Genomic DNA, 18,793 nt, shown 5'->3' with positions numbered 1-18,793 from the left:
TTCAAATTCAGCGGGCTGAAACGTGTCACTGTTTGAAACATTGAAAAGTCCACAAAGCTGGTTGAATACATGATGGTAAAAGTCAGAATCAATACACATACTAATCAGGTGGATACTTCTGTACAGCATACTTGCCTTGGCAAATACTATATGGGCATTTTTCTTTAATACTAACATCCATATCTAACACTCCAAATGTACATATAGAGTCCTATAACACCTTAAAAACAATAGTATTTAATAATCCAACCTGTGTAAGGCATGAATGACTTGTTGAGTTTAATGCGATCAGAGGAGTTTGGAGCAGCGTTTTGCCGATGTAATCAAGAACAACATTTTCCTGTCGAGACTTTTCAGTTTTCCTGTACTCTCTCCTCTGTGTTACTAAATATACAGAAAAATTACTTTTCAGAGAGCTTATGGTTGAATCCAAAGATGCTCGAATGAGGAGTGGTTTGTTCATGCGAGTCTGGCAAGCAGAATAAATAATATGATAAACATTGATTATTAAGACATCAAATAGCACCGTGGTGGCCCATTAATGGTTGCCACTGCCATTCCATCACATTTTATAGGGTGGATCCCTGGAGAATTGTTTTCAGATACATAATTAGATGCCCAGAGGCCTGAAGGCTTCATTAATGTCACTCATTTGGCAAAATGAACTGAATTTAAGTGAGTTCAAGTGAATCTTTGAAATAAAAGCAGGAGGTCGTAATCGTTCATCGAGGTCTAAAAAGTGTGATTTGGCAAATGCAGAGAGCTCTGTGATAATCAGATGCGATTATAACCAGTTATAAAGCAGGTAAGAAATAAACTGCCTGCCGACCTTAAGTAGTGACGTGTGACACTGGTTTTGTGGCGACATACGATCAACAAGTCACCAATTTAAAAAATACTGCACAGAAAAATAAAAGTCCACTTACATGTGCCACTATACGTCTGTCATGATAAACAATAACATTTTCATCCGGCCCAGTCGGAGATAATCTTCTTTAGCAGTTTCAATTTAAAAAAAAAAAATAAAAAAAAAAAAATCAACGATCACATTGACAAAAGCAAACATGTCATCACAAAGAGACTGAGTGAGTGAGTGAGTGAGTGAGTGAGTGAGTGAGGGAGTCCTCAGAGATCCATCTGAATGGTGGAAATGAGGAGACACAAACTTAACTTTGGCACACTGAATGAGGAGAGCTGGCAGAGAGGTGAGGACCAAGCCCGCGGCAGTGTTTGGATGAGGGGGTGCACACTCATAGCCCTTTGTTGAAGTAGACCCGCTCCACCCCCGGGTGGTTGGCCCGGATTTTCTCCTGCAGCTCCGGCTCCAAGCGGCTCACTGATATGGAGCTGGAGCAGGGGGAGAGATGCAGGAGTTAATGGGTCAAACGCACACGCTGTAGGCGGGTTACGCAACTCTTCAGGAAGATACGGCTCCGAGGCCGTGACAGACAATTTGGTGTTATCTCTGTATCGAGTTTGAAAGATTTACTCACCTCTTCTGAGGGAACAGTGCGCAGCACAGCGGCGTGGCAAACACCAGGCTATAAAGAAAGAAACACGGATCGGTGAAACGCAGTCATGTAGTCCAGAGAGTCTTGTTCGGATCTGATCTACCATTTGATTGTCTAAGAAAACATTGGACAAAAATGAGGACGAATTCGGTCGTGGGATCAACGGGAGATGGTCACTTTATGCATCAGAGCTTTAAAATCAGTGCATCCAAGTACACAACGGTATATCATTTATAAGGCCACATACACTGTAGTTATTTCTACTTCATGATATAGTGCATTTTCTGGAGAATCAGTGAAGACGCTGTCTAACAGCAGCACCTCTGTGAAGCTGTACTCACTCTAAACTAAAAGCGACATCAGCATGCCGACATGCTCACAATGACAATGCGAAAATGTTGGCGTTTAGCCTGTTCACCATCTTTGTTTAGTGTTAGCATGCTAAAATGTAACTTTAAAAAAAAAAAAACATGAAACTAAATTTCATAGCAGGACTGACACCCATATAAGCTTCCCTGTTAGCCTAGCTAATACTGCAGGAATATTACATTTTTTAAATACACTGACTAAAATACTTCACAAATCATCAAACTTCATCAAATAGATGTGAAAATATACTTGGGTCTAGTTTTTGCAAACAAACACACAATGATTTGAAAAGAAACCTTCTGCCCTAAAACAACCAAAGATAATAAAGAGACATCTGCCTTTGTAAAATAAACGTAATGTTAAATCTCTGAGAGACAGTTAATGTGGTTGAACATATGTTAATATACATCATCCTGAGCACCCAGCCCGACTGCAGTATTTTTGCGTGTGCTAGTTGGCAGGATGTGCTGCTAATCACTGTCATGCCATTCGAGCTGAAGCAAAGGAATGTTACACATGATTTTTAATTGGTCGGTTGATCGCGCTGCAGTCGAGGTCGCACGAGGCAAAGCGGAGCAGGAAGCATCAGCAAAACACTCGGACAACGACGTGCGATTAACTCCTTGGAGGAAGAAAGGATGGGATCTGTGCAACGTTTGTTTGAATTCATTCAGCCCAAAATTCTGAAATTCACTCTACAGTTAATATACAACACAAAAAAAATGAATAACGTTATCCAGCGAACTTATAACTCTTATGCATGTTTCATTAGATGTTCTTCACAATAACTTCAATGGCAGCATTTAAAGTGATATTAATTTTACGATTACTTTGATGTCTCATTACGGCTGCAAGAAATTAGGCTGAATTTTCAAAGGAATCACACATGGCGGCTTATCAGGTGCTCCATCTCTGACAACTCACCAGAATCCCACCAGGCTGACTTGAATAGGTGCACTCATCCATGGGAACTTCTGAAAAGACCAGGCAGAAAGAAAAAAAAAAAACGAATGAGGGGCACAAAAGCAGTGGGGAATTCCAGCAGTAGAGTGGCCTCATGTCCTCGGTGCTTTTCATCCCTCTGATGTGTGATTACTAAACGGAGCCAAAGTACTTCCCACCATTTGGCTTCGTGGTGTTTGAAATCTGTTATAATTTAATGTTGAGGCGGTTGTAGAAAAAAAGCATTGTTCGATTTGTGTCTTAAAAGGAAGAAATTGATTCAGAAATATGCCTACCCTCAGAAAGGCCTTCTTTTCCAAATGGTTCATTAAAAATGGAGGGATAGCTGAAAAGAAACCAAAAAAAATATGACTGCACAATGCATTTTGTAAAAATATGAGTGGTTTTGAACTTGTTTTTCTTTTAATTTAAATCCATTCAAAATGGGTGTCTCATTGAACTGACGATACAAAGGTATTCATACCCATTCCAGGTGAGGCCATGAGGATCCTGGAGACCACAACCTGAGAGATCGCCTGCTGTGCAGCTTTTGTCGACTCTCCTAACCGGTTGTCATTTTCATCTGTTATGGGAATACCATGTTGAAGTTCTCTGAGGACGAGAAGAAAAGCAGTTTAAACTACAAAATGCAGATCCTCTAGAAAAATGTGTGCGAATGCTGACAGCCAGAATAATTTGCTAAACATTCTTTTAGTGTGTGTTTAATGTGAAGCCTCAACAGCAGTAATGTATCAATTACATCAGCATGAACTTTACTGATCAATAAACCAATCAATAACCAAGACCAATCAATAAACAGTAAAATAACGCTGATGTGAACATACAAACGGGGATGTATAGTGAAACTAAACTCTCTAGTGTCGAGCACAGTTTAGGCACCAGGGACGGGACGAGTTGGCCGTGGTCGGTCCTGATAGGTAGCAGGGCGACTCATTTTGGCTATCTTCTCCTGAGACTGCAGTGGAATCACTAAACTAAAGAGATGAATGGCTTTCTTGTAGCTTCGGGGCAGAGAATTCAAAATTTAAACAGTTACATTGTGTAAAAAAGGACAAATTTGTCAAATTTTGTACAAGAATTGATCGTTGTGGGAGTGAAAGAGCTAAAATGTAATAACATTTTTAAAAAGCAGAAAGGCAGAGGATCAGTGGGTGTAATTAAAAGGTCATATGAGCAGTGCAAAAAAAGATCCAATACAAACTCACAAACGGACACCAAAAAAAAAAAGCACAAAACGTAAACTAAAAACGGATTATTTCAAAGTACCATTACAGGTATACAAAGAAAATCCGCAAAACACCGCAGATTTAAAAGACACACGTCTTGTGAGGTCTTTAAAGTTTAAATGACGTCTGACATAATTCAGGATCCAGCTGACCTTAAATAACCTTAATGACCTTCAAACGTTTGTAATTGTCCTCAAGGTCAAAGTCATTCTGCGTGAAACGTGCCATAAAACAGTGACGTACTTTCTGAGTGCTGCGTGTCCTCCTTACCTTTGTCTCATCAGTGGGATGTTGATACAGTTAGCAGCGGCTACAGCAGCAAATGGAACAAACCGTCCAAACAGAGGTGAAACATGCTACAGCAGGAGAGAGGAGGCAAAAAAAAAAAAAAACAACAACAGGGAAGAAATGAATCAGTACGCTCTGCTGTAAAATAGCACAATAATGTGAACTTTTCAGACCACTGTAAATCTGCAGTTTCAGCTGGTTATATTTTAGATGTTGGACATGATGGATTCTCTACCATAAAGGAGAATCGACAGCACAAAGTCAATATAAAAGCTGGCACGCCAAACATGCTTATTACCGAGCACGACCCCGGAAATAACATGGTTCTTCCACGACAAAGTGACTATTTATGCGTGGCTAACTTCATGTTAGCGCACCCATGCGTCCGAGGTCAACACATTAAAAATGAGATGTAGAATGGGGTTAGATGAACTGATACCTTTGTTAGTGCATTTAGTCCTAGCGCGGTGGCAACTGCCCCTGTGGTGGCAGACACATAAGCTGTGCCAAGCTGACTGCAAACAGAAGAGTCACCGGTCACACCACGAACATCAAGAACTGTCGCATTAAAGGGTTAATATGTGCCAGTGTCCGCGCCCTAACGTCGGCCTCTCACCTGACCGTGATCGGAGCGTCACCGCTCCTGTTGGTGTAGTTCACTATTGCGTTGAAAGACTGATTGATCCACTGCCAGAGCAACACAGCTGGAGTCGTCCTGCGACAGTGAAAATTGAAAAGTCACTTAGTGTATCCGCTTTACAGTAAAACTAAAGGTTGGATTTCCCAGCTGGTATGCTGGTTTTAGTTTGTATCGAAAGAGACTTAATTAGAAATAGTTTAAAATAATACAAATAAACACATCTCATAAACGTGGATTACGAGGTTTATACAAATATTTTCCCTGCCGGATGCCACCATTTCAGTATTAATAGATATGCATTCTGACTCGTCATAGCAGGAAAAGCGCAGGTTTTATTAGTACCATTAGAAATGGTTCCTCTCTATTCAAGTGTCCCAGTAAGCGGTGACAGTGAGCCAGCATGCACAACATCACCACCCTGAAACTGAAGCAGCTAAACTGAAATCAGACGTCATTCGTTTTTTTTTGTTTTTTTTTTAAACCTTTGATTTCACCCTATGTGACGTGTCACGATGAGCTGTAGCAGCAGCAGGAGGCACTGATCGTTGCCGTCTGCCGAGTGTTACGGTCACAGCGTGCTGCTACGAAGTTCTTACTTGTAAAACGTCATCATGCATCCAGTGATGGTCATGTTCATGGGAACCTGTGCTGACATGCGGCCGATCAGGATCATCTTCTCTCCGGTGTCGGGATGGAAGGCCGAGTCAAAAACGTATTTTGCTCTCCACAGTTCATCCTCCGTCAGGCCTGGAGAGACAGTGCCTTGCCTACAAGACAGTAACACGTAGAGCAAACTTCTCATCCGACAGCAGCAGTGAATGTACATGCCGCTACTGCTGTTGAATCTGCGGCCTGGTTTACCTGTAGTCAGTGATGATTTTGTGTGCGTGATCGAGTTGTTCGTTGGTGAGGAGGATATTCCTGGGATCTGTGACGGTGAAGAAATGTTTGGCCCGACCCACGAAAGTGCTCTGGTCCCACCGCGGCTCCTTGATGTTGATGGAAGTGGATAGCTCTGCTGCCATATTTATCTGGGGGAAAGAAATTGTTACAATTATCCTATCAGGTGTTTGTCAAGTGAGATGCTTTATGATTTGAGGGTTTTCAGTAACTCTCCTCTGGAGGAAATACATGGAAGCACGACAAGCTGAATCTCAAACATGCTGAATTAAAGCACGGGTTCTCCATACTAGAACATCAACAATTTAAGATGAACTCGAATATCGACACTGTATTCTACAAATATTGACAAATGCTGGTCCAGGAATCCAGCGTCCTGCTCCAGCACTCACCCATGGAGTCTCATCCCCAAAGTCTTTTTTTTTTTTTTCTTATGCAGACACAAGTCAGTGAAGGAGGACTCGTGAAATACAACACTCTTTACTCAATTGCCATGCTGCTAATTCAGCATAATGTTGCTATGGTGATGGCTGACCTGACACAAGGGTTGTGAGGCGCTAAATTGCAAAGCCCTATTATTGGCACTTGCCAACCCCCCCCAAACTGTGTCTGAAAAGCAAGTTTTGGATAGTGACAAAGCTCTCTGCACGAATCCACTGTGAAGAACTGTGAAGAAAACTGCAAATTAAGAGAGCAGAGCACAATAGACTATGAAACGTGGCTTTCCAGTGGTATTTCATTTTTACTTTACTGTTTCAGTCTGAAACCAGATCCAGCTGGCTTGCACTGAATAGACCCTGCACAAACCAAAAAAAACAAAAAAAAAAACAGCGTCGTGGATGCAGCATGCTTCTTCTTCCCTGGGTGTGGGTCCCTGTAACCCAGTCGGATCTGGTTTTTTTTAACCATTTGTTCCTTGCTCCAGATAAGCCACTGCCTCTGAGGGCAGCGACTCCGCAAAGTGCAGCCGGCGTTCTGCGAGGATGTGCAGCAGCATGAAACTGTACCTGAAGCTGCACCAAAGATGGCTGCTGGATTGACATCAAAACAGAGAAACTATGCTCTCGGCACGCGGCCGTGTAATACAGAAGACTTGCTGTCTCTTTAAATTGAATTAAACTCAACGGGCAATTCACACGAGATGGCAACAAACACCCCCAATTCTCCAAGAAAACACAGTAAGGAGTTGGTGCGAGCAGAGGTTGCAGGACGCTCCCTGGCTTCAGACCTCCCCGTTAATTGCGCTGATAAAATTCTGAATCACTAATTAATGTGATATCAGAGGGTTGAACTTTGGACTGAAGCGGCCTTTGATCTATAAACCCTCAGCTGCTTCTGCCCCGACTCTCAGCCAATCACCGGCGGCCTGCATGGCTACACATTAACCTGCAATTCACAACAACTCCTCACCATCAAAAGACATCATTCAAAAACCACACGCAACATCTGATGGCACATCCTTTCACCTACATTTCATCCTAGCCTGACATCTGCGATCTAACGCGGTGTGTGCTCGCAGGGTAAACAGGCGCTGTGAATGGATACGGTGTATTGTCCAACCCGACTTAGACCAGTCAAATCTGGACTGTAACTGGAGGTGTCTTTGCATCTGAGGGGGGGGGGGGGGAGATAAAGCGCTGAAACCTTCACCACACAATGACAAATCCAAGTGTTAACATTTAAATGCGGTTAATTACGCACGGCATCTGTCCGGCTCGATCATTGTCCAGCTGTGCGCCCCAGATTCAACTAGTATCAGCCTGCCACATCCACACATCCACCGGGGCTTCCCAAGCAGCCAAACTGTCTGATCACTGTGCCCCCCCCCCCCCCCCCCCCCCCCCCCGATTTGAGACACAAAGATGCTCCTCTCTGTGTGGTTGTCCTTTTTTTTTTTTTTTTTTTTTTAAATCCCCCAAAACAAACAAAAACAACAGAATTACAGGTTACTTACTGCACTGTGGGCTCCGGCGGTCCGCAAGAGGTGTCCCTGAAAGGCTGCAGCCAGCTAATTTTTCATGCAGCAACGTCAGCACACAGCCAGAAAGCGCGCGCGCGCACACACACACACACACACACACACACACAGAGAGAGAGAGAGAGAGAGAGAGAGAGAGAGAGAGAGAAAGAGGCACATCCCCCCCCCCCTCCCCCAGTGCCAGGAAACTCGCCGAGAAAGTAAAAGTCCTGCTTCAAATCATACTGGAAAACACAACGTTATAGTGACAGATGAGCCAAAATAAAGAAATTTTAAAAAAAAAAGATCATTCACGATGATGTTCTGCTCTTCCGTGAAGCAGTAAATCTTACATAAACATCTGAGGTGACAAAGTAAGTTTCAGGTCACTTCTTTTAAATCATGCTTTTATTTTGAACAGCCAGGCGAGCACTATATCCGGCAATGCTCAATGCATTATCGCTGCCTTGGTTTAGTCAATCATTAATGTCTGTTAAAACTTTGCAGAATTTCCACACACGCGTCTGTGTACAACAAAGTGACATTAATACGTGACAATAACGTCCTATGGAAGAATTAATGTCCCTTAATTAAAACAAACACAGCATTCTTTGGTTCATATAATAATGTGCTATAATAAATAATATAATAAATACATAAGCAAAAACATTTGAACTAAATCAAAAACAAAATGTTTCACCCATGGCTTGAAGTCACATCCTCCAAACAAACAGTCCTTTTTTTTGTATCTTAAAAAACAAAACAAAACGTGATATACAAAACACCTGTAATAAAAGTGAAATAAAAGCCAATTAGCCAGTTTCCTGCACACATTCACAATAAGGCTGTTTGTCAATGTGCTGATCATCAGTTGATCATCAGCACAGATTGTGGGTGTCTGTTTCCATCTAGTGGTGACTGCTGAGCGCTCCCGGCAATGATGCCACAAACGGGGCCTAAAGGGAAATAAATGACGAAGCAACTTCAATCTTTATTTTGTATAGCTGTGGCTGCAAAAACACTTGTTTTGTTGTTGTTGTTGTTGTTGTTGTTGTTTTTTACATCTGATCTCATTTGTACCAATATTGCCAACTTAAATGGATTACATTAACTCCCATAAGAGACAGCAGAGAGAGAGCTACTTACACTGTGACAGGGTATAAAAACAACACAGTCCATCAGTGCCACGTGATAAAAATCAAATACAAAAGTGCAAAGAGAACATTTCTGATGTTTGACCCTATTATGTCACTTCACAAAAGAAAGAGTTGCGCTTCAGTTACAAAAAGAAAAGAGTTCACATTATATGTCCTGCAGCCTTTGAGGCCATGCCAAGTGAAAGATGCAGCTTATATTACTGTACATGGCAACACGCTGTGGTCACCGTTAACACCCTAACACAAAGATTACTAACATTTAGTCGTTATTCTCAGCAGGACTTCATTCACTTTTCCTGACAAACCAGCAGGTATTGTTACGACAGTATTGTTCATAGTAGCAATCATTTCTAGCAATTAAAACATCATGCACAGAGAGGAAGAAGTTGAAAGGGCGGTGGTGTTCAGCTGGATGTGACAGTTTCCACTTTATTGTGATTATGGCACACGATTTCAGGGCGTCTGAATGCTTCTTTTCGAAAGCCTTTGTGCAGCCTGTTAGCGCTCTCACCAGTGATCTCTACAGGAAATAGTCTGGCGTGCGCCGCGTCACATGGGGCTCTCCTCTGCGCGGTGCCGGGTCGAACTGTAGGCTGAAACAAACAAAGGATAGGCCTCCTCAGCAACTTAAACTCTGGATTATCATGATCATTTGTCATAATTACTATTATAATCACATGAGGATGCTTATCTTTAAAGAAAGCATCAAACATGTGTATGAAAAGTAGACATGTTTATATGAATATATACCAGAAACTTTACTTACAAGGAGTATTTCAATGTGTCATCGAGTTCCATGATTGCTGCCTGGTTTCCACAGCGATAACAATAGTTCGGTGCACTGAAGATTGTCACTACATTGCGGTCGTGGCACCAGTTATAACCCTGGATCAAGACATTAGTTGCAACATGTAATGTCAGAGCTGCGTCTGCAGTTTGGCCAAGGCAAGAACTTACGTTCAGCAAATAAAGTCAGAGTACCTCCATCACCAGCTGGTGGGCTCTTGAAACCAAAGTTAGGCCGTTCGCGTGGTTGAAAGTCTCAGAAATGTCCTGTCCGAATGTGTAACCAGCACCACGGGGGGAGATGCCCCAGCCGCCACGGTCATCCGGGTCTGACCATAACAAGTCACACATTGGACCCTAAGAAATGGAAGGAACACCAGTATTGTTTACACAATACTTTCAATTCAATGTGAAAGTTACTTTAAATTACCGACACACTTTATGATGCATGTTCGGCAGAATAAATTAGTGTACAGGTGTTGATCAACCCCGCAACTACGTAGCTCACACTGAAGCAATAAACTGGGATTGGTATGTTATGACATTAAATCTGGAGGAGAAAATAAATCTGTCTAATTACTGTGTGTGGACTGTATGTACCTCATGAGGAACCTCCTGCAAGCGATCCAGCGCTCTGATGTGTTCCAGTGTGTCTATTGAAGGGGATAATCCTCCATGGAGGCAGAAAATCTTAAGGGAAAAAAAAACAACAATTCGTGACATAGTCTGTTTCTTTGCTTTAGGCGACATACCACATCTGATTATACAACCATACCTGGTTATCTACCAGCGCGGTGAGGGGCAGATAGTCAAAGAGATCTGTGAAGTACTTCCACACATTGGCATTACCGTATTTCCTTAAGCACTCGTCGTAAAAGCCGTACACTTGTGTGATCTGTCTGCTCTCGTGGTTCCCTCTGAGGATTGTGATTCGTTCACGGAATCTCACCTGCAAAGAAAAATCCATTTATTGACACTGTACAACAATCACCCCCCTCTTTGAAGCAGGTTGTGAATTGTTTACCTTCAGGGAAACCAGGAGTGAGACTGTCTCCACAGAATAGTAACCTCTGTCAACATAGTCCCCCATGAAGAGGTAGTTAGTGTCCGGAGACCTCCCTCCAATCTTAAACAGCTCCATCAGGTCATGAAACTGCCCGTGGACATCTCCACACACCGTCACTGGGCATCTCACCTCCTGAACATTGGACTCCTTGGTCAAAATCTCCTTGGCCTGTAAGAGAGAACCAGGAAACAACACAGGAAGATGGCTGTTGACAGAGTATGGTGCAGAGGAGGAGTGCAAAGCGGGCATGTATTGTAAACAAGCTATTAAAGGCAGACGCTGATTATTTATCCCTTTCAGGTTATGAAGCAGCATCTTATTTAAAGGTTTGCCGGGGTTTCTGCCAGATCACTCCGGTGTCGAAGAGGCACCAAAACAGTGGGCGTAGCTGGGAAAAACAGATTTGCAGGCATCCCCCTCCATCTTCTTGGCGAGTGGCTTTCCTTATAGCTGCAGTCAAATGGTGTGCGCCAAAGCAAAAGCGAGGCCACATGCAATTCAGGCAATGTTTCTACGGAGCCCGGCGGTTCAGAAGATGTTTAACAGCGAACAGTCCGCCAGCATCGCAGAGAGCTAACGTAGGGTCTGCCTCCCTGCAGCAGTCCTTACCTTTTCGCAGAGGACTTTGACCTGATTTTCTGAGAGCTGTTTGCACTCGTTCAGTTGTTCAATCCATCCGTCCAACTCCTTGGTGAATGACTTGTCGTCCATGCCTGGTTCGCCGTCAGCTAGCGAGCCGACCAGCTTTTTAAAAAAAAAAAAAATCCTCAGGAAAACCTCTCGTCCCGCTGAAGTCTTCTCAAGCAAGCGCCCTCGTCATTCGCAGCTTCTTCCTCGCTGTGTGTGTGTGTGTGTGTGTGTGTGTGTGCGCATGTGTGTATATGTGTGCGCTTGTGTGTGCGTGCACCGGGAGAACGGATGCGCCACCTGTCCTGTGTCCCTGCAGTTTGGTGTCGACTGAAGTCTTTATTTCACCTGAGACAGAAACAATGACGCTCTTGTCCTTGTGATCGGATCAAGGTCACCCAGTTACCGTTAGAGAGAGAGACAGAGAGACAGAGAGAGAGGCTGGTCAACAAACCGCTGCTACGTCATCGCATCATAAACAGGCTTTTAACGGCTGGGGAAAAAAATAAATAAAAAAATCACTAAATAAGTTTACTTTAGTTTGTCCCAGTGGCGAAACAATAATGATTTAGTCTTTATTTTAAATTACATTAGCTTGCTGTGACCGTGACTGTGATTTAAAAGTTGAATTGTTTGCTGAACAGCGCCTCTGCTGGACACAACCTGCATCAGTCAGGACCACCGGGTGGACGACGGTATAAACCACAGCCGTCATCCATCTAGTCTTTGTTATATAACAGAGGTGCTACACAGTTCAATTAAATCTTGTTATGGAAACCACATTTACCATTCAACACTTGTGGCAGACTTTTCATATTCAGCCTACAGTGGCAGGTGCTAGAAGGACAAGGGGTTGCACATTATTGGTAATATCTGGTTTATGACTTTGTTTATGTTGTCTGAGGTTTTTAGTTTTTTTTTTACAAAGTGAAGTGAAAATAAATGTAGCTTTGAGATGGTAAGCAGAAAGCAGAAAAGTTGAAGTATAACGACAAAGTGACCTCTAACTGCACCACTGCACTTTCTTGATTTTTATTTATTTATTTATTTTTTTCTGGTGCTTAAATCTGTCTAACTTTCATTTCTTTCATGTTTCCTTCTAATATAAAGTATATGTTTTCATAGCCTGGTGATGCGATTGTCAGAAATGATAGCGTTTTTCCTCATATACACATCACATATTGCATTTTAGCACTGTTGATGCTCATCCATGAGTACATTGACCTGGTTAGCAAGCAGGTAGGGTCAAACTAGGTTAGTGGACAGCTCAAGGCCAAGTCACAATTAAGTGAATATTTGATTTCTTTTAAAACCTCCCCTGAAAAGTGGACCTTAGAGAGAGACACACAGACAGAAATGACAGCTGAGAAGTTGAAGCAGCTTTTATTCAGAAGTCGTTTCTTATTCAAGAAGGCCGCAGATATTTGTCCCTTCAAAGGCCTATGATTTGCCCGTGAATTTCAATTTTGCACTTTTTACTAAATACTTTTACTAACGTTTCATGATTGATAAGGGCAAATGTGAAACAGGTCCCACCCTTACAACTGTACCACGACATAGCAGCTGTCAATCACATCACACACCCTTTTTTTTTATAGCATCATAGCAATAACTACTTAAAACAAAACGTATCAGAAAAATGAAAAAAAAAAAAAAAAAAATCAACACGATAGGAACGTGACAACCAGATTCCAAAAAAATATATTTGAAATGGATTTATTTAGTTCACTCCATGCCTCAGCCACTAACACGGAGGGGTTTATGATGTATTCTACAACCAGCAACCAGGGGTTGATCAAAATGTTTGGGCTTCATTTATTGGGAACCATCATGTTATCCATCTCTAAACACAATTGGGTGTGACAATAGATATATAAAAATAGATGTAGTTTCAGGTCTGAGAGATAAAGCCAATATGGGAGTGTCTTTAAGTGTAATACCACTGAGGGCTGGTAGGGGCTTGCTCCCCAAAGCCTCTGGCTTTGCACTAAATACAGACGATAACTGACCCATTAAGAAAGGCTTAATTGAGGATGGGTAAAGGAGTAAGACAATTTGGGAGAATTCCCAACAGTGTGACTACTAGAGTCTACAAATAACAAAAATTAGTTTGAAATGCAACTCATATTGTCAAGTAGGAGTATCCTAATGCGCAACTATTTGTATTATTATTATTTTTTTATTATTTATTTTTTTTTTTCCATTGCATTCTCCTCCTGACATGGACAAGTGCTGTTAAGCATTTTTTTTTTGGCCCTCTTGAGGAAGCTTCTCTCCCGTCGGTCACAGGTGCTGCACAGGAAAAACTACATTACCCATAACCACACGCCTTTCCTCTCGAGTACACATGCGCAGTTGGCTGTTCTACTCTGGACAGCTGGAGGAGAAAATGGCAGCACTCATGTTAGGACAGAAGGTAAGACATTCAATTGTTTTTGATAGTTTCAACCATTTTATAACCGTTCTCAGCGATATTTCCGGAGCATAATAACATGTCTTAAGTACTGTTTTCGTTCTGGTGACGAGAAGGTAGCACTAAATGTCCAACAAATGCACACGAGGCGTTGCACTTGAATGACTGCTAACGCGTTAGCCTGCCAGCTAACTGTCTCTACCGTAACCGGTCCAACGCGTGTCAAACAGTTCATCAGCTCAGGTTTTGGTTTATCTGCGTTCAGATCATGCGATTTTTTTTTTTTTTTTTTTTTTCCTCTTCCAGGTCCGCCAGTTCAGCACGTCTGTTGTCAGACCGGCAGCAACAAAACTGATCAGGGTAAATGACGTCAAACTGCACGGAGCATAATCAATCATCAATAAGATTGCAACAGAATCAATCGAGGTCATTCAGTGTCCGCCTGTCTGTCCTCGCAGCCTCCCATCCAGGTGTACGGAGTGGAGGGTCGTTATGCCACAGCTCTGTTCTCAGCTGCCAGTAAGCAGAACAAACTGGACCAAGTGGAGCAGGAGCTGGGAAAAGTGTCTGTAAGTAAAAAACAACAACAACAACACGGTGAATTTACTTTTAATAGTATTGATGCCGTTAGATGGTAAAAAAACTGTTTGTTTTTTTTCTTCTTTAACATTTCATCTCAAGGTTATATGGATACTGTCGTTTATAATGAACGTTAACAGCATGAATCGATGTCTAAATGTACTTTTATCTCTGAAGAATTAAGCAGTGGGATATTGACGCGTGCCTTTTTTTGTTTTGTTTTTCAGGCCATGATCAAGGACCCCAAAATGTCCGGTGTTTTCATGAACCCTCATGTAAAACGCAACCTCAAGAAAAAGGCCTTCAGTGACGTTCTTTCACAGGCCAAAGTTTCACCCATCACCATCAACCTCATCAGTGAGTGATCACTGACCTCAGCTTAGTGACCCCATTGCTGCTATGTATTGGGCCTCTGTGTTAACATGGCACTATCTTAATAACGTTGTAGTAGACCATGACAGATTGTGTAAATACAGTATATGTACATTATGTTCTTGCGTATGACGGTTAAAAACAAAATGAGTTTTAGCCTACTTTCTCTGCTTTCTTAACATTTCAGTTATACTCATCAACAGCATGCTTAATAGAAAGATATTAGTCCATTAGCACACCCCAGGTACGATACAAACATTTCATTACAGCACTACTAAGAGGGCAAAGTGAAGAGCATATTTTACATGCCATTGCTTTCTCCAGTTTGCTCATAGTAACCAACATGCAAATTATTTTATATTTCAGTTTTGTTCATTCTAAGTAGTGAGTCACAGCATTGTTAATGTACATAAACACGCCTTGTTTATAAATTTGGAAGTTTGGTTCTTTTGACTCACTGATTTATTTTTTTATGGTAGGTGCCAAATTGAGCATACTTGGGTCGAACGGTAAACACAAACCCTTTACTGTTTCTGAAGATAGAAGTTGCGCAGTAAGAAAATCCTCTCGTGCGATATTTACTTAATTTCTAAATAGATAAGAATTCCCAGACCTAGTGAGTACACTCACATTATGCAGCTATTTTTCTGTTTTTGCCCTAAAATATTAGTTGTATCTATGCAAGTCATGTTTCAACAGGACAAGTTTAAGCTCCACATTGCATCCCCACAGTAGCATTATTATGGTGTCACACATTATCTACTCTTTTCTCCACTCAAAACTAAGTTAGTAATGCAGAGTGACAGAAAACTGGTGAATCTTGTTTTTTTCTTTCTTCATCAGATATTTTGGCCGACAATGGTCGTCTTCCTCAAACTGGTGATGTTATCAGTGCTTTCAGCAAGATGATGAGTGCACACCGTGGAGAGGTCATCTGCACTGTCACTACTGCTCAGGTATGAAATGGGTTGACATGCAAGGTATGCTCCCAAACTTTAAAACTGGTCTCCCTGTATAAACAGTCAATTTATTCCGTATATGTACTACAATCGCCCTATGACTGAATTTCCTTGCTTTGGGATTAATTATGTCTTATTTATGCATGTTTGTGTATTTCAGCCTTTGGATGGACCCAGTCTCGCTGAGCTGAAAACAGCTCTGAAGGGCTTCCTTCAGAAGGGTGAAACAATCCAGCTGGAAACAAAGGTACAGTTCTAATGCACAATCCCAGAAACCCACAATTAACTATTCTGCAGGTTCAATTTATCTGAATGTCATTCAAAGGTCACCAGAACCAGTCTGGTACCAATCAGCATGAACAAATTCTGCCTCATTGGTAATTTCAATTTGTCTCCTCTTCACAGACGGATCCTTCCATCCTGGGTGGCATGATCGTCAGTATTGGAGACAAGTACGTGGACATGTCCACCAAAACAAAGGTCCAGAAGCTGACCAAGCTCATGAAGGAAGCTTAAGTCCCGTGGACTTAATTTTACAAAGACGACCATCATTGGAAGGCTGATAAATGTATATTGCCATCTGTTCTAGCACTGAGGTTACTCCATAAATCCAGTGTCTGTGGTTCAGTTCATATAGATGTTAATAAAAACTACAAAAATTGAAGAATGTTCTTTGTTGTCATTTTTTATAGGCTTCACTGCCACACTTGTACACACATAACTTCCTAACAATGACCAGTGATAATGACCATATATGCACACCAAAGTGCGTCATTATTACAATTAGAGTAAGTGTATATTTCAAGGAATATTGTCTATTTAAAATTTTGGTTCCATCCAAACAAGAGGTTCACGTTTTATTGTCATCGGGACGAGTCTTTGTTTGATATCTTGATTTTGCAGAACCACGTTGCGTCACACTGATCTGCTACTACGTTTCCTGGAAGCGTTTTGCGCATGCGTGGTTGGCGCATACTGTTTCATTAATTTTTTTTCAGGGCGAAAATGGCTGCCACTCTCATCTAAACCTCTGCGTAAAGGATTTACCGAGCATGAAAATAGGCAACAGAAATCACAGTCTCGCTTCAAGACAGCACTCGTAGCCTGCAGGGCGCAGTTTGTTCAGCGCCCTCACAAAGATGTCAGAGGAGGGAAATGTAAACGATGCGAAATTAACCCTTTCCAGCCCGACAGCCAACAACAAATGAGGTACGAACTGCTCCTTTTACCTTCTTAAAATACTTCAGCATGTTTCGGCCGTAACCATTCACATGTATTTTTGTGCATGGCGTACTTTCTGCAAACTCTACCTATATTTCATCCCGCTTTTCCTTAACATCACTTATATTTTATGTTGCAACGCTAAAAGGCCAATAAGCTACTAAAAAAATGCCTCTAGGTTCATGTTTGTCAGGGCACACGTGGTAATTTGACCTAATATTGATATTTCTCTGCACTCCTACAGAATATGATGCACCAAGTGACCAGCAGCAGCAGTGACTATTGTATGAGTGGACTGGCAGAAGACTGCCATCCAGCCAGCCACTTTGATTTATGTAGCACACAATCCAACAAATTCTACCCCTCACCGACAAACCCTGGTTTGCAGCTGTCCCTCACCGGCCTTGCCCCTTTGCCACAGGGAATGCACAAAGCCATGGCATGTCAATTGCAAGACCCCCAGAATGACTTCCACCCACAAACAGTGAGAATCAGGGGCGGTGAGGCTCTGGAGCCCGAAGGCTCTAAGAAAAAGAAGGGCATAGTGAAGTCTGGGCGGAGAGGGAGGCCATCAGGGACCACAAAGTCAGCTGGGTACCGTACAAGTACTGGACGACCACTCGGGACAACAAGAGCAGCTGGGTTCAAAACCAGCCCAGGGAGGCCCCTTGGAACCACCAAAGCAGCCGGATATAAGGTGAGCCCCGGCAGGCCCCCTGGCAGCATCAAGAGTCTGGCTCGGCTCAAGAAATTGGAGTTTGGCTGTGACAGTGCCAAGAAACTTGACTTTAGCAACTGTGGTGTTCCCAAGAAGCTGGACTTCACCAGCTGTGATGTTCCTCATTTTCCATACAGCATGATGGAGAAAAGAGACCTCTGTGATCCAGGGGTCAAAGTGGATGAATCCAGCGAATAGTTCTGCAGCAGTGTTTGAAAAACATTTGGTTGCATGAGCAAGAGGATGCCTTGGAAAAAATTTTTTCTCAAATGTTGGCACAAAGAACTTTTTTCTTTTTCTTTCTTTTTTAGAATGACTTGTGAGTTCTCACTGTACAGTGTTTGACATCCTCATCATCCTCTCATAATAAATGACTGAAGTAAAAGTATGTCGTTCCAGTTCGGCTGAGATGCATGCATTTAAATGACTTACCAGTATTAGCAAAAAATAAGTATTCATCGGTTAGTGAAACCTCACTGGAAAGTTCTCCTTACTCCTCTCAAGCACCATGTCTGTCTGAGTTGTGACATGTTCTCTTACTCTGCTTTAACAATACTAGGGCCAAGTTCTTGTGACATTTTCTACATTCATAAACAACTTCTTCCTGAGCATAAAAATGTAAACGTGTACTTGTCCTTCATGTCTTGTCCTGGTGTCCAATATGTGTTTTATTTTGTGATATAATCCAGCATCATAACTTAAATTGAAATAATGCAATACATTTTTTTATTAGCTTTAACTGGTCAAACTTAATGCATAATATCCTTTTGAACACAGTGTGTGTTATTTCTGCACTTTGTAAATATAGTGAAGTATTGTAACAGCCTGTATCCATCTCCAAACTCACTTGATAAGCACTTCCCGATTTACATGTATGTTGTTATACAGGTCGTGAGGAAAAAAAAAATGACTTCATAAAACAGAAAAAATGCGTTGTGAAATGTGTAATAAATGCTAATGTGCTGTATGTGAAACCAAAATAAAAGAAATAAGTGGTCTTTTTCACATGACAATTTCTTGTCAAATTGAAAGCACGTAATT

The 18,793-nt window shown here is 41.9% G+C and overlaps 4 protein-coding genes across 6 annotated transcripts; 2 read left to right on the top strand and 2 right to left on the bottom strand.

Moving 5' to 3' along the window:
• Window positions 1-1,171: 1,171 nt before the first annotated feature.
• sfxn1 (sideroflexin 1) lies at window positions 1,172-7,972 on the bottom strand. 3 transcript variants are annotated; one of them, XM_069171932.1, is made up of 11 exons: window positions 7,852-7,972; window positions 5,859-6,028; window positions 5,594-5,764; window positions 4,974-5,072; window positions 4,797-4,872; window positions 4,340-4,425; window positions 3,307-3,434; window positions 3,119-3,168; window positions 2,805-2,854; window positions 1,494-1,541; window positions 1,172-1,347 (listed from the first exon to the last, which is right to left on the bottom strand). In XM_069171932.1, exons 2-11 carry the CDS (start codon window positions 6,020-6,022, stop codon window positions 1,251-1,253), a joined length of 969 nt encoding a protein of 322 aa, XP_069028033.1. In that variant the 5' UTR covers window positions 6,023-6,028; window positions 7,852-7,972; the 3' UTR covers window positions 1,172-1,250. The 3 variants fall into 3 exon arrangements, with proteins under 3 accessions (XP_069028033.1, XP_069028035.1, XP_069028034.1); XM_069171934.1 differs by lacking the exon at window positions 7,852-7,972 and adding an exon at window positions 7,599-7,670; XM_069171933.1 differs by lacking the exon at window positions 7,852-7,972 and adding an exon at window positions 7,368-7,476.
• An 853-nt stretch (window positions 7,973-8,825) lies between these two features.
• LOC138211338 (serine/threonine-protein phosphatase 2A catalytic subunit alpha isoform-like) lies at window positions 8,826-11,876 on the bottom strand. The gene is made up of 7 exons (XM_069171129.1): window positions 11,473-11,876; window positions 10,822-11,031; window positions 10,573-10,746; window positions 10,398-10,487; window positions 9,993-10,154; window positions 9,778-9,896; window positions 8,826-9,604 (listed from the first exon to the last, which is right to left on the bottom strand). The coding sequence occupies exons 1-7, from the start codon at window positions 11,572-11,574 to the stop codon at window positions 9,532-9,534; spliced, it is 930 nt and encodes a 309-aa protein (XP_069027230.1). The 5' UTR covers window positions 11,575-11,876; the 3' UTR covers window positions 8,826-9,531.
• Window positions 11,877-13,820: 1,944 nt separating this feature from the next.
• Window positions 13,821-16,480, top strand: atp5po (ATP synthase peripheral stalk subunit OSCP). The gene is made up of 7 exons (XM_069170400.1): window positions 13,821-13,906; window positions 14,210-14,263; window positions 14,362-14,472; window positions 14,710-14,839; window positions 15,698-15,810; window positions 15,974-16,060; window positions 16,219-16,480. The coding sequence occupies exons 1-7, from the start codon at window positions 13,838-13,840 to the stop codon at window positions 16,327-16,329; spliced, it is 675 nt and encodes a 224-aa protein (XP_069026501.1). The 5' UTR covers window positions 13,821-13,837; the 3' UTR covers window positions 16,330-16,480.
• A 323-nt stretch (window positions 16,481-16,803) lies between these two features.
• On the top strand, window positions 16,804-18,757 carry LOC138210951 (UPF0461 protein C5orf24 homolog). Its single transcript, XM_069170401.1, has 2 exons — window positions 16,804-17,022; window positions 17,279-18,757. The coding sequence occupies exon 2, from the start codon at window positions 17,282-17,284 to the stop codon at window positions 17,948-17,950; it is 669 nt and encodes a 222-aa protein (XP_069026502.1). The 5' UTR covers window positions 16,804-17,022; window positions 17,279-17,281; the 3' UTR covers window positions 17,951-18,757.
• Window positions 18,758-18,793: the final 36 nt, after the last annotated feature.

Source organism: Embiotoca jacksoni, unplaced genomic scaffold (assembly GCF_022577435.1).
Source record: "Embiotoca jacksoni isolate LCO1_2020_lvr unplaced genomic scaffold, fEmbJac1.0.p SCAF_5, whole genome shotgun sequence".
In the NCBI taxonomy this organism is placed as follows: Eukaryota; Metazoa; Chordata; class Actinopteri; family Embiotocidae; genus Embiotoca; species Embiotoca jacksoni.
Note: the sequence above shows the minus strand (reverse complement) of the source record. Positions and strands in the feature narration are given on the sequence as shown.